A 15,301-nucleotide genomic window follows, 5' to 3' on the forward strand; every position below is an offset into this window, starting at 1 on the left:
TGTCTTTCATTATAGACAGTAAGCTTCCAGATCATTTGTTCTCACAGTATTATCTATATTAAATAATAAATGGGGTTTCTGCCACACTTCCAGTGAAGTGAAGAATGGGCACAGCTCCAAGGAATTTGCCAGTCTACACAAGCATGTGTCTATGATTGCTCATTTGGTGAGTTAATAATTTGGGACAGGTTGATGAATGGAAGCCCTGAGTCATGTCAAGGTGCGTTCTGATTAAAGTAAGGGATAAAAATCTTACGGTGGCTCACAGGAGTTAATACTCTAACATAATGCTATAGAAAGACATAAAGGGAGGGGGTGGAGGGCGAGAAGTATTAAAAATGTTCTGTTTTGTCAAAAATGATTTTTGTCATTGACCATATTTAAATGGCAGTACTTAGTACCTTGGTACACCAACTGAGGTAGAAAAGCAACAAAGTATGCTGAGTCAGAAGGTCGCGAGTTCAATCCCACTCCAGGGACTTGAGCACAAAATCTAGGCTGACACTCCAATGCAGTACTGAGGGAGTGCTACACTGCCGTCTTTCGGATGAGACATTAAACCAAGGCCGCGTCTGCTTTCTCGGGTGGACGTAATAGTGCCATGGGATCTTTTTCGAAGAAGAGCTGGAGAGTTCTCCCCAGTGTCCGGGCCAATATTTATCCCTCAACCAACATCACAAAAAAACAGATTATCTAGTCCTTATCACATTGCTGTTTGTGGGACCTTGCTGTGCACAAATTTTGCTGCATTTCCTGCATCACAACAGTGACTACACTTCAAAAGTACTTCATTGGCTTTAAAGTGGTTTGGGATGCCCTTAGGTCGTGAAAGGTACTGTATAAATGCAAGTTTTTCTTTGTGTGCAACTGCTTTAGTGTTTTTTCAATTGTGACTAGTAAAAGAGAGGAAGAGAGAGACACAAACAGAGGAAGATGCCAAACGATAAAATGTCTGTCCTGTATTGCGTGGAAAGGTGGTTCTACAATTCTCGTTGGGATAAAGGTATCGGTTTTAGCATTGTAGACACAGGGAGCTGGCTCTCTTAATCCAAACTCAATAGTAAAAGCGTATTATGTATTAACCCCCTGTAACATGTAAACAATTGTCTTGCTTTTTGCTCTGGCTACAGTTGAATGTCGTACCCATTTCAGTGCAAGGACATAAAAACAGAAAATGCTGGAGAAGCTTAGCAAGTCGGGCAGCATCTGTGGAGAAAGAAACAGAGTTAACGTTTCAGGTTGAAGACCTTTCGTCAGAACCGGAAGGTTCTGAAGGACAACTGGATAAATGCTGTAGGAAGTGAGGGGGGGGTTAAATTGGATAACCTCCGAAACTGGGCGCGAGGGTCGCGGTGCGTGATTAAGCTGCGCCCGGTCGTTGAGATGCAGGCAGCACATAACATTCATGCTGCCTGCTGTTTTACATGAATGCTACTAGCAGCCAGGCCTACCTGCACTGTTGAGTGGCTGCTCACCAGTAGGGGACCCCAATTTCGCGAGTGGCTAGCACCAATTAAAGGGAGCCTGTACCTCCTTATTTGCAAAATATAAGATATGGGTCCCCACGGAGTCGAAAAGGAGATCAGACATCACACACGTAAAACACCGATGCAGATCCCGTCCCTATGTTTAAAAACTGTTAAGTTATGTTAAAACATTGAATAAAGGTTGCGCCTTACTAAATTCCACATCCTCCAATCTGCTCGTCAGACCTCACCAATCTGCCGATCTGAGTTTGTACCAGGCCTACGAGAGAGCGTGCACCAAGGTTCTCTGATGTTGCACTAGAGGCCTTGGTGCAAGAGGTGGACAGAAGGAGGGGCACCCTATATCATCAGGGGGGCAAGAGGCCCTCCAGACATATGGTCCCGCGGCAGTGGGAGACAGTAAGGGACAATGCCAGGCGCATAGCACCACAAACATGGATGCAGTGCAGGAAGACGTTCAATGCTTTGACACGAGTGGTCAAGGTGAGCGAGGTCAACTGTCAAGTGGCTCTCCTACCAACTGTTCCACGCACTACACCCCCCCCCACCCCCATCACCCATATACCAACAAACTCTTTCAATCAGTGCTCAACTCTTCCAATCAAATGCTTCCTCTCACCCTCACACATTACTACTGTTGCAAGCCGCACACCCACAACTCACAGGTGACACACACTGGCAGCTATTCAACCATGACAGGCACATCACCCAAAAATCTTGCAGGACACTCACCGACACATGTCCCGCTTTCTTGCAGGAGAAGGTGACGGATAACAGGAGGCAGCAAGTGGCAGTGTCTCCGTGGAACGTGAACCTGCTGTCCTCTCTCAGGATGACAGCATTCCTGTCCCACCCCTGCTAATCTGCCAGTGCTCTTGCTGTTGCCTGTCAGCTAGCCAGCCCACTCCCTGTAGAGTATTGAAACTTTATTATAGGAACATAGGAAGAGGGGAAAAGGAGTCGGCCATTTAGCCCCTTGAACCTGTTCCGCCATTCAATGAGATCATGGTTGGTTTGTGACCTAACTCCATATACCCACCTTAGCCACATACCCCTTAATATCTTTAGTTAACAAAATCTATCAATCTCAGATTTAAAATTAACAATTGATCTAGCATCAACTGCCATTTGCAGAAAAGCGTTCAAACTTCTCCCACCCTTTGCATGTAGAAGCGTTTCCTAACTTCACTCCTGCAAGTCCTGGCTCTAATTTTTAGGCTATGTCCCCTAGACCTAGTATTCAAGTATAGGACACCTCCAAAAACAGGTACAAATGCATCAGCCAGAAGCAATAATCCAGCAACTAACCTGTAATTCCTGCATGATCCCTTTAAATAGTGCTGGTGGGGGGTCCTCCATGCTGTTTACAACCTGTTCAGCTGTGCGAGGTTAAGACAGTGCGTTGGCTGGAGCGTGGAGTTCCAAAATCATATCTGTCCCTTTTAAACCAGCGTTGCACACCGATCTACCGCATATTCTCCCTACTTTACATGGTGCCGGCGTTCATTATCTGCGTGTGCGCAAATGCCTTTACAAAGATGGCGTCCAGCACACGTCACGCTAGAAGTGTGCACGTGCATTCTGCAAGCCATTTTGGGTCCTTAAGAGGCTGCATAACGCCTACAAAATGGGCGCTATGCAGCCCAATTTATAGCCCGCAATCTCTTAAAGCACTCCCATAACTTTGTATTCTTCATGTGGTGGTACAGTGCAAAGCCACTGAATAACATAATGGAGATATTCATTGCCTTCTCCAACTGTCTGCCACATGAAACATCCCCAAACAGGCACTTGTGTTGTAAAACTTCTGTTGCTATAGCCCAAAATGTTTATTTTTGCATTCGCCGTAGACCAAGTTACATTTTGAGCTCTGTGACTCCATTGTAAAAAAAATATTGGTGTTGAAACCACTTGAAAATATTACTCTGAAATGCAATCCTGCTGGGATTAGAATCCATGTTAGCAAAACACAAATGATGTGCAAGTGCACCTGAAAGTATATGAAAATTGTGCAACACGAAGTAAGTGCATCTCTTTGTGAACTTTAAAAGGACATATAATGCTTTCCTACTTATTGTTCATATGTAATAACTAAATCATCTTGATTTTGATTTCTCTCTTGCTTTCATTCAGCTTGTTTAGGTTTTCTCTGTGCTAAACATATTGGAATTTTTCCCCTTCTTCCATCTCTATCTCATGTTGAAAGCATGCGGGTTTATGCTTTGTTTCCACATCCAGTGATGCTGTCGGGGGAAATGCCAAGCACTGGCTGTATACTTTTCCTCATAAGTAGGGAAAACCTTGTTTTTAATTTCTTTGTGAAAACTATTAAGTACACCCAGATTAAAAAAGAAAAAAGACTTGCATTTATATAGGGCTGTCACAACCTTGGAACATCCCAAAGCACTTTACAGCCAATGAAGTATTTTTTGAAGTGTAGTCACTGTTGTAATGTAGAAAAACTGAAAGCGGCATCAACTCTCCTGGTTTTCCCTAAAATGCTCATGCTTTTCCCTATCCTTCTGCCTCTCCCCCCAAAAATAATGCACCCGGGGCTCCTGGAAATCACAAGCTGCTAGTTATTGCCAGTTGGATTCAGTTATTCTTCATGTTCCAGTCCCAGATATCTGGAATTGGAAAATCAAACTGACAATTAGATCCAACCACCTATAATACTATATTATAGTATTTATAATAGTGATCGATAGCAATACCCTGAAATGTATTGGAGTGATTATGGTATCAATAGAATAACCTGTTTTATGCTATTTATAATAAAGACTGTAAGGCCCAGGAAATCTACAGTGGCGCGATTCCGGCAGTTATGCTGCAATCATGCCCGTCTCTGAGTTCCACCGCTGACCCCACCAAAGTTCGCAGGGTCAGTGAAGACATGGCTGGCTGGCCTGGGGTGGAAGATCTGCGCCGTTCCCCCCCCCACCTCCAGAAAATTGTGGATTGCCTCCCCAGTGGACCTCTGTGAAGGGGCTGCTTTAAAAATCCACTCCCTCACCTGGACCTACTGGTGAGCCCCCTTTTGTCTGTTTCGGAGAAGTATGCCTGTTGAACCCAAGCATACCTCTGCCACGAGTCTGCCAGGTCCCAACTAAGGGTTGGGGAAAGGAAACTTTCAACCAAAGAGACTCCCAACCCTCCCTTAGGTTGATGGTCTTGTAGAAGTAGGTGGAGGTTCAGTCCCTCATAAGGCCATCCAAGAAACTGTGGCTTGAAGCTGGGACCCGAAGTACCTGGTTCCCAATTGAGTTTGTGTCCATTCTGGTGGATTCCTGCCAAGCTTACAGCAGGGGTCCATCAGAAGAGCAGTGGATGTTCAGAGACTGATACTTTAGTATGGCTTGTCTGACACGATAAACCTTGTGTTTCACTGTTATCTACTAAGTATACTTCATTTTATATGGATTTTAGAAAAAACCCTCTGGATTGTAATCCTGAAAATCTAAAGGGATTTTTATAGTAAGCATATTGTCTCAGCAGAGCAGCGCTCAAACAGAAACTTGTGACCTCCCTTGTTTGTTTGATATAGCACTTAAAGGAGAGCAATACAGTGCATAGTACCACATCTGGGTCCCAAATCTGGATTTACAATACTTTCAGAGGTTGTCAGCTTTATATCTGTGAATGTCTGACAGTGGGAGAACCACTTATCTGATCAGCATTCTTTTAATAAAGAAACTACCCTAAAAGATCACATTTCTGTAGAAACAGCTTGAAAGTGACCTGCCCTTGTGGGAGCTTAAACTTCCTCAAGTGGAGAAATACTAACAGTTTGGCTTGATACAATTACTTGCAGACGTCTTGTGTGCTGATGCCAGCATAAAACTTCAAATAGTTTTACATACAGTATATGGAAGGTGGAATGTAAATCCTGCAAAATGTATGACTGACAGGATCAGGATTTTTCTAGAGTGGGAAATGGTTGATGGCTGTGATTAATGGGGAACTCTGACACTCTAATTTCAGGGATAGAATGGTTTAATCTGTACAGCTGTTGCAGCTCATGCTTTCCATTTATGTTGTCAGTTTTGTTTGGTCAACTATATTTCGAGGGAAATTAACTGTATCTTCTATACTCTGTATTTTAACATTGGTTCACACAAAGAGAAATGTTGTTTACCTTTCTTGTGAAAGGAAATGAGAGAGAACCAAGTGGATGTAATGGAAAACCTACAATCTTCAAAGATTTTATCCTTTTTGCCAAGCTTTTATAACTGAACTATAAGTTACCCTAATTCAAATGCCTAGTACTACAGAAATATCTCCGAACACTTTTTTTATTTCTTTCCCCAACAGCTTTCTGGAGGTTGTGAATTGACAGTAGTGCTACAAGACTTCATAGCAAGCAACAGCAGTGAACTCAGCATCCAAACAGGACAGACTGTTGAGCTATTAGAGAGACCCAGTGAAAGGCCCAGCTGGTGCTTAGTACGTACAACAGATAGAAGCCCTCCATTGGAAGGTTTGGTTCCCAGCAGTACTCTCTGCATATCGCACTCCCGTAGCAGTGTCGAGATGGAATGTTTCTTCCCATCTGGAAAAGGTAAATGCAGCTTTTTAAATGCTAATCTTTACCATGGGACCTGGAATAATGTCAAGTTTGAGTTATTTAAGGATCATCCAGTTTGAGATTACATGAAGGATTTTGTGTTATATTACTGCAATAACACCATCATCCTTCTTTAAAATAAACAGATAATAAAATGTTCAATGAAGACCTCTCCTGTTGTACTGCCCTAAAAGATCATGTTTCTTTTGAAACAGCTTGAAAGTGACCTGTCCTTGTGAGAGCTTAAACTTCCTCAAGCAGAGAATTTGGCTTGATATAATTAATTGCCGATGTCTTGTGTACTGATGCCAGCATATAACCTCAATTAGTTTTAGATACTGTATATGACAACTGTTGTAATGTAAAATGTGTGTATAAAATTGGCGCCGATAGGTGGGACAATCTGGCCATCTGCCTAATGAAAACTGAGAGGCCCAAACGATTGTGTTTGGGCCTCATTATGGTATGACAAGTGAGCTGCCCATGAGTTTGTAGGTTTTAATGGGTAGCTCGCCATTGAGAGGGATGAGATTTCAAGGGGGCTCAACATATCAATAGAGAGCTTGCATCCTGGTTGAACAAGAGAGGGCCCTCCTGTAGTTTCAGCTGTGCTATCCAGCAGCTGCTGTTGCCCTCACAGGAGGTACATGCAGCAGATTGTCGTCACCTGGATGCCCAGTGAAATCTGTGCACTTTTTTTGTATTTGCCAGTAAATATCACTATCCTGTCATTTTCCTGCTCTGTGACACCTCCCCATCCTGCACACTGCTTGCTACATGTTGCACTCATCATGGACACAGGGTACAGTCACTTTCCTGCTCCCCCGCAAGATTCCTGCTGCCTCCTCAGCAGGTTATGTCTCCCCATGTTGTTGTTGCTGTTGCTTTTTTTTTTCTTCCTCCTCCACCAATCACATAGGGTTAGCCAAAACTGCTCCCATTTTAATCAGACCTTCTGTCCTCTAAGAAGTTCCTCACATCCAGAAAAAGTTTCCATTACTTCTCCCACAAAAATACAGCACTGTGGAGAAACCAATAATTCATACCACAACAGATCCTAAGATCCGGCTATATACCTGTGAGTGCCCTTTAAATAGTGCTCCAAACACACTAGCAATTTACTGCAATGCCCAGTTTCCTGTATGGATCCTGTCCCCAGCAGTAGTCCCACTGAATCACTTGAAAATTGCAATGGGGTCCAATCTGCATGATGAGACCCCTTTTAAAATATTTAAATAATGCTGGTGCTTTATACAGGCTAGTGCTTGGGCCACCACATCCTAACCTGAGTCAAGATGGCAGCAGTAAGTACTGTGCTGCAGTTGCTGCCTATCAGAAGGAAAGAAAAGATTAGAGGAAAAGATTAGGAAAAGATTAGGAGGAGGGACAGGTTTTAAGAAGTTTTTAAAGGAGGAGAGAGTGGTAGAGAGGTTTAGGGAGGAGATACCAGGAAGTAAGACTCAAATGGCTGAAAGCTCAAACATCAATGCTGGGGTGAAGGCAAAGGGGATGCACTAGAGGCTGGAGTCAGAGAAACAGGGAGCTTTGGGGGTAATATGCTGCTGGAGGAGACTACAGAAATGGGCTGGGGCAAGGCCATGGAGGGATTTAAAAATTAAGGATTTTAAAGTTGACGCTTTGGGAAGAGGGCGGGGGTGGGGTGGAGCTATGTAGGTCAGTGAGGACTGGGGTGATGGGGATGGGAAGAGAAACGTTTCTGGAGTTCCTTCAGCTACATTCGAATTGGGAATCGCATACAAGGACAGTCCTACATATGCTGGATAGTGGAGGAGAGGTTTTGGAGGGGGATGGCATGGTCAACCATGTTCAATGTTGCAGAGAGGTCGAGGAAAGATAGAGCACTGCAGGTGTTGTTCATGACTTTGGTTAGGGCCATTTTGGTCTGTGAGAATGACAGAAGTTGGACTGGAGGGATTTAAACGAGGACTTAATGTTTAATGTCACCACAGAATTAGTACCTTTTTTGCAAGCACCCATCCAAAAATGGACAGGTGTTTCCACCAGAACAAAAACAGATGGTCGGGCGGTGCTAACGTGGGTGGCCTACCGACAGAACAGAATTATTTCTAATTTCCACTCCTGGTAGCCCAATTTATGTTGGTACAACAGGTTAGCGGAAGTGGAAAATTCAGGCTTAAAATCTCATATAATCCAAAACCTGCCCCCTACATGCATATCGTTAATAAAATGTGTGAAATTAACAATTGCTCCTTAACTACGATATATTGTACCGGTGACCATGTGCAATCTCCACCACATTTCTCCTGTCTATGCTGAACAGCAGTAGCACCACTCTGTCAGACCGTTCCATTGAGGCTAAAATTAATAGTCAGATTTGTTTACTAGTAAGATATTATACACAGAAGCAATAAGATACATGAAGATACTAAAAGTATAATCCTAAACTAATATATAAACTGTTGCAAAACAAGAAAGATTCTGAAATTCTTGTAGTTCTTTTCAGTAGCTTCTGACTGAATCTCTGATAGCATTTCATAGAAGATGAACTTTCACAGACTTCATTACATTCAAGATTTTAAGTGAATATTTTGGTTCAGGATGGGCCTGGTCCCTTTCTCTCTCCTCTTCTCCCCTCCGCCCCCCCGCCAAAGAAAATCCTTCAAGTATTAAGAGGGATTGTCTGAGGTTGAACCAGACTGTCCACAAACTTGGTGTCCTATTTGACCCTGAGATGAGCTTCTGACCACATAGCTGCTCTATCACCAAGACTGCCTACTGCCACCTCCGTAACATTGCCCATCACTGCCCCTGCTTCCGCTCATCTGCTGCTGAAACCCTCATCCATGCCTTTCACCTCTAGACTTGCCTATTCCAATGCTCTCCTGGCCGGCCTCACTTCTTCCACCTTCCATAAACTTGAGCTCATCCAAAACGCTGCTGCCCGTATCCTAACTCACACCACGTCCCGTTCTCCCATCATCCCTGTGCTCGCTGACCTACATTGGCTCCCGGTCCGGGGTTGCCTCGATTTTAAAATTCTCATCCTTTGTTTTCAAATCCCTCTTACTTACATTGGCTCCCAGGGGCCGGGCAACGCCTCAATTTTAAATTTTAAAATTCTCATCTACGTTTTCAAATCCCTCCATGGCCTCGCCCGTCCCTATCTCTGTAATCTCCTCCAGCCCTACAACCCTCTGCGATCTCTGTGCTCCTCCAGTTCTTGCCTCTGGCGCATCCCCGATTTTAATCGCTCCACCATTGGCATCCGTGCCTTTAGCTGCCTACGCCCTAACCTCTGGAATTCCCTCCCTAAACCTCTCCGCCTCTCTACCTCTTTCTACTCCCTCAAGACTCGCCTTAAAACCTACCTCTTTGATACCTATCTTAATACCTCCTTATGTGGCTCGGTGTCAAATTTTGATTGATAACACTCCTGTGAAGCGCTTTGGGACGTTTTACTGCATTAAAGGTGCTACATAAATGCAAGTTGTTGTTGTTATTGCTTGGTGTAGAAGATCACAAATGAATCAGCTTCCCCAGTTATATCTATTAAATGGAAAATGTAAGCTGGTGAATAAAATTGCATTTGTTTTTCCAGGATAATGCACCACTTTTATAAGTCATCCACTGGAGGGCATTGTTGACTTTCAACGGACACCATCTTTGTGGTGAAAAATATTCAGTTAATTTTTTTTCATTGTATTGTTTCAATGTGATCTACATTTAAACATTGGGCCTGTTTTCATGTAGATCACAGAATAGGCAAGCAGTGGGTGAAGCAATCTCACCACTTGCCTGATCACATCAGTGGGAGGCTTGGCCAGACAACAAGTTGCGAGTGCTTAACCAGCGCTCACAGTCAGTTCATTGATTGGAGGGGGTGGGAAATAGGCTATGTGGAGCTGAGCCAGTAGGTCATGGGTGAAAGGGGAGGGGAGGCATCTGTGGGTGGGAAGAAACCAGCATAGAAACCCGATTTAAATAATTAAAGAAGGCTGCTGCCTGATTCACTTCGAGGCCTGCTTGAAAATTGAGTTGGTGGGCCTTCAATGGCCAATGGGCGGGAGATTTCTTTTTAATTTTCATCTGCTACCATCTCGATTTTTGAGCATAAACTAGGGTGGTAGGCAGACAAAAATTGTTCCTTTATGTAAATTCTGAATGACATTCTGACTTTATTTGAAGCAAAAAAAGGTTTGCCACATAGAATTAGATGAACTACTTCAACCTATGCTGTGCTGCATGTGGCGTCTGTAATCATGCAGCAAAATATGTAAAAACAATATGAACATTCCAAATCTCCTCCATGACATATGGTATTTATTTCTAATTTGTCACTAATAGAATAGGATTAAACGAAACTGTCACTGGGATGGCAGGACTGTCGTATGAGGAGAGATTGTGTCGACTAGGCCTGTATTCACTAGAGTTTTGAAGAATGAGGGGGATCTCATTGAAATGTATAAAATTCTGACAGGGCTAGACAGACTGGATGCAGGGAGAATGTTTCCCCTGGCTGGGGAGTCTAGAACGAGGGATCACAGTCTCAGGATATGGGGTAGGACATTTAGGACTGAGATGAGGAGAAATTTCTTCACTCAGAGGATGGTGAACCTGTGGAATTCTCTACCACAGAAGGCTGTGGAGGCCAAGTCACTGAATATATTTAAGAAGGAGCTAGATAGATTTCTAGACACAGAAGGCATCAAAGGGTATGGGGAGAGAGTGAGAATATGGTATTGAGATAGAGGATCAGCCATGATCATATTGAATGATGGAGCAGGCTCGAAGGGCCGAATGGCCTACTCCTGCTCCTTGTTTCTATGTTTCTATTTGAGCTACTGCAGAGGTGAGAGGGTTCGTATGAGGGTTAGTAGAGGGTTGGAGGAAAGCACAGTTTAGTACTTGCCTTTTTACAAATGATACTATCCTTTAGAGCTTTGAGACAACTATTTGCAGCATTCCAATGTTTTTGATGAGGAAAGTAAAGTGGTTTATTTTGTAAAATGAATGCAATTGTGGGGCACAGGAGCTTAAAGAATGTTTTCCTTTTCTTTTTGTCACAGGCTGTTTACACAAAAGTAATTGTTTTTTCCATCACCATCACACTCTACAAAATGGCCTTTGTTTTGTACAACTTCAACTAGAGAAGTGCTGATTTAAGATTCTTTGTTCACTCATGTTTATCAGAGAGCCAAAGATAAAGAAACCACTAAAGTATTGCTAGTGTGTGGTGATCTATGAAAAGACAACTGGTTCTACCTCAATTCCTGCTCTCAAGGTTTTCAAGCACTGTTATGTAGCGAACATTCCAAGAAATAATGTGGTCAAGAAGTACTTGAGCCAATTCCAGTTTGCATCACATAACGGGATGTTTTGAGTATATGTCTGCATTCGGTTAAGAGCTTCACAAGTCTTTTTTAAAGAAAGATGCAAAATGGCTATGAAGCATTTTTTGAAACGTGAAATTTATGATGTTGCCAAGAGCAAATGAAAATTGCAAGTCAGGGGTAAGAATCAAACAAATCCTCTGGTTTCAGCTTGTGTGGCCTTAGATAGTGAATTATGACAAATCCTTTAGGACCAGTGAAATCACTGAATACCGCATCAAAAGTGAAACCTATCCCAAAATATTGCAAGATAAAAATGTATTTTAAAGAATTACTGCTATCTCTGTCGTACTTCTGGGTTCAGTGGAGGCAGTGGGGTGATCTGGCCCACAGAGTTCCCCACAGCCAGAGTACTAGTTTGTTGTTTACAACAGAAGGCTGAGTGGGTGATCTACAGGTGAAATAGACTAGGTGCAGGTGAATCCGGAACATTGATTGATGAAAAAGAGGCACATTTCCGTGGGGCAGGAAGGAACCTTCTGCCTTTTCCAGTGCCCCGACGACTGAGCACTTCAGTGAATGGCCATAAGTATTAGAAATATGTTTCCATTGAAGAGAACCTATTGTTGCAATTGAGGCTGGAATTCTAGTTCAGATGCTTTTATTGCACTAGGTTATTTTTTGCTTTTAGAAAGTTTTGTCAAAAGTAATGGTAATACCTGCACCCCACCCCACAAAGAAAACAGCATAAGTTGCAGGATGTTACTGTTGGAGCTGTTGTTTTAGGATTACAGTTGAGATGACCTGTAACTGGCTGAACATTGTACCTGGAATGGGCATATTTTTATCTGAAGTAAATCAATATTGGATTCAAAAATCCTGAAAGCTCTATTTTCCTCTGAAATAAGGCGGTATAATAGAGGAAGATTGGGAGGCACATCCTCGCCCTGTCCTAGATTCCCACCCCAGCAGGGAAGGCTGTTGGCTGCCCCAATGGTGGGTAATCAATGGTGGGGAGAAGGGATCTTGCAACCCGTCTGATTTTCCTGCCTTCTGCTGATGGTACTGCTGACCCCAGAAACCTCCAGGAGAAGGGTGGTGATATTCCCTCGGATAGCATTTATTTATATATGTATAAATATATATATGTATGTAATCTATTATACTTTAGAGAAATACACTGCTTACCCCACTTTGATCTCTTTATTGCAAACAGAATCCTGACTGCTGTTCTTCCTGGGGCCAGGAAATGCACTGCCCCAGCAGCAGCAGTGCATGTTTGTGGTGATGTCACAACTCCACATGTTTTCAGGTTGCCCAAGTGCAGCTAGCATTTCCCGGTGTATTCCCATCAACCTTCTTCGGCAGCCTGGGCCTTCAAAGTCTGGCGTGCAAGTCCTCTGCGGCAAAGCTAGTATGTGATCTCGCCCTCAGGTGAGCTGACACCTGTGCCGTCCTATCCCCCTGCCTAGCTCCTGTACAGTTGTGGCCGTTGATTCACCACATGAAGACCCCACCTCTAGCCTACCTGCTAAAGTACATGTGGTGCCAGTCTCTAAAGTGATGCTTACAAGGGTCAGATTGAGTGATGCATCTTCATGAAGGCTGGCCTACTCTTCTTGAAGTGGCAGAGATATCTCCACCTTTTCAGCACCTGAAACAAAAGAAAGGGACAAGGGTTTGTTCTTAGTGTGAAGGGAAAGCAGAGAGAGAAGTGGCTGGTGAAAGCAGCTGCAGTTAGTCATGCAAAGTATTAGGGGGAGAGAGAGAAGTAAGAAAGGAAAAAGAGGATACGGTGTGAAGAAACCTTGCACAATGTCTGCTCCAGCATTGCCACTTCCACGGCCATGACTCTCCCCCTGCCCGTGATGGCCAGCATGATTCTTCCACAGGACCGAGGATATGCAGGCCCGGCTGCAGCCTCCTGTTGTGACTTGTGCGCGACCTTTTCCATCAAGAAAGAAGGGAGCGTGTTAGTGACATCCTTATGAGGTATTTAGAGAATGTACCTGTCATGGTCAAATAGTTCGTACATAGCATGCAAGATGTGAGGTGTGGGGAAGTGAGGGTTCCAATAGTGGTGAGTAGGAGGAGAAGGCGGTGGAGTGAAATGTGGTGCAATGATTGTAGGAGTAGTGAGGCTGCAGGTGTGAGGAGATAGTAGTTGATGTGAGAGTAGCCATGATGTGGAGATGCCGGTGATGGACTGGGGTGCACAAATGTAAGGACTTGCACAACACCAGGTTATAGTCCAACAGTTTTATTTTAAATCACAAGCTTTCAGAGCTTTCCTCGTTTGTCAGGTGAGTGAAGAATTCTAAAAACGCATAGCATATATAGTCAGAGAACAATGCCTGGTGATTACAGATAATCTTTCCAACTGCCCCCTATCACACCTCGGCTGGGAGACGATCACAGCAATCAAAGGTGTCGTTGGTGTTCAGACAGGTTAGCCACAGAAAACATTACATCCCAGTATACTGAGTACACAATGGGTCAGATTACAGAGAGAGTGAATGACCAGTTGTATTAAAAACAGATAACGTTTGTTCGCTGGTGGGGTTACATGTTGCGTGACATGAACCCAAGATCCCGGTTGAGGCCGTCCTCATGGGTGCGAAACTTGGCTATCAATTTCTGCTCGACGATTTTGCGTTGTCATGTGTCTCGAAGGCCGCCTTGGAGAACGCTTACCCGAAGATCGGAGGCTGAATGTCCATGACTGCTGAAGTGTTCCCCGACTGGGAGGGAACCCTCCTGTCTGGCGATTGTTGCGCGGTGTCCGTTCATCCGTTGTCGCAGTGTCTGCATGGTCTCGCCGATGTACCATGCTCCGGGGCATCCTTTCCTGCAACGTATGAAGTAGACAACGTTGGCCGAGTCACAGGAGTATGAACCATGCACCTGGTGGGTGGTGTCCTCTCGTGTGATGGTGGTATCTGCGTCGATGATCTGGCATGTATTGCAGAGGTTACCGTGGCAGGGCTGTGTGGTGACGTGCACGCTGTTCTCCTGAAAGCTGGGTAATTTGCTGCGAACGATGGTCTGTTTGAGGTTAGGTGGCTGTTTGAAGGCGAGTAGTGGAGGTGTGGGGATGGCCTTAGCGAGGTGTTCGTCGTCATCGATGACATGTTGAAGGCTGCGAAGAACATGGCATCGATGACGACGAACACCTCACTAAGGCCATCCCCACGCCTCCACTACTCGCCTTCAAACAGCCACCTAACCTCAAACAGACCATCGTTCGCAGCAAAATACCCAGCTTTCAGGAGAACAGCGTGCACGACACACACAACCCTGCCACGGCAACCTCTGCAAGACATGCCAGATCATCGACACAGATACCACCATCGCACGAGAGGACACCACCCACCAGGTGCATGGTTCATACTCCTGTGACTTGGCCAACGTTGTCTACCTCATACGTTGCAGGAAAGGATGCCCCGGAGCATGGTACATCGGCGAGACCATGCAGACACTGCGACAACGGATGAACGGACACCGCGCAACAATCGCCAGACAGGAGGGTTCCCTCCCAGTCGGGAACACTTCAGCAGTCATGGACATTCAGCCTCCGATCTTCGGGTAAGCGTTCTCCAAGGCGGCCTTCGAGACACATGACAACGCAAAATCGTCGAGCAGAAATTGATAGCCAAGTTCCGCACCCATGAGGACGGCCTCAACCGGGATCTTGGGTTCATGTCACTCAACATGTAACCCCACCAGCGAAAAAAAGTTATCTGTTTTTAATACAACTGGACATTCTCTCTCTCTCTCTCTCTCTCTCTCTCTCCGGTCTCTCTCTCTCTCTCTCTCTCCGGTCTCTCTCTCTCTCTCTCTCTCTCTCTCTCCGGTCTCTCTCTCTCTCTCTCTCTCTCTCTCTGGTCTCTCTCTCTCTCTCTCTCTCTCTGGTCTCTCTCTCTCTCTCTCTCTGGTCA

At 44.5% G+C, this 15,301-nt stretch overlaps 1 protein-coding gene across 2 annotated transcripts in view; it reads left to right on the forward strand.

Annotated features, from left to right (window-relative positions):
• kalrna (kalirin RhoGEF kinase a) overlaps positions 1-15,301 on the forward strand; it is a 667,943-nt gene that overhangs the window by 484,749 nt on the left and 167,893 nt on the right. For both annotated transcript variants that reach the window (XM_067987468.1, XM_067987467.1), the window contains one exon: positions 5,799-6,045. In XM_067987468.1, the coding sequence (XP_067843569.1) occupies positions 5,799-6,045 (247 nt within the window). The remainder of the gene's footprint in view (positions 1-5,798; positions 6,046-15,301) is intronic.

Source organism: Heptranchias perlo, chromosome 7, assembly GCF_035084215.1.
Source record: "Heptranchias perlo isolate sHepPer1 chromosome 7, sHepPer1.hap1, whole genome shotgun sequence".
NCBI classification, from domain to species: Eukaryota; Metazoa; Chordata; class Chondrichthyes; order Hexanchiformes; family Hexanchidae; genus Heptranchias; species Heptranchias perlo.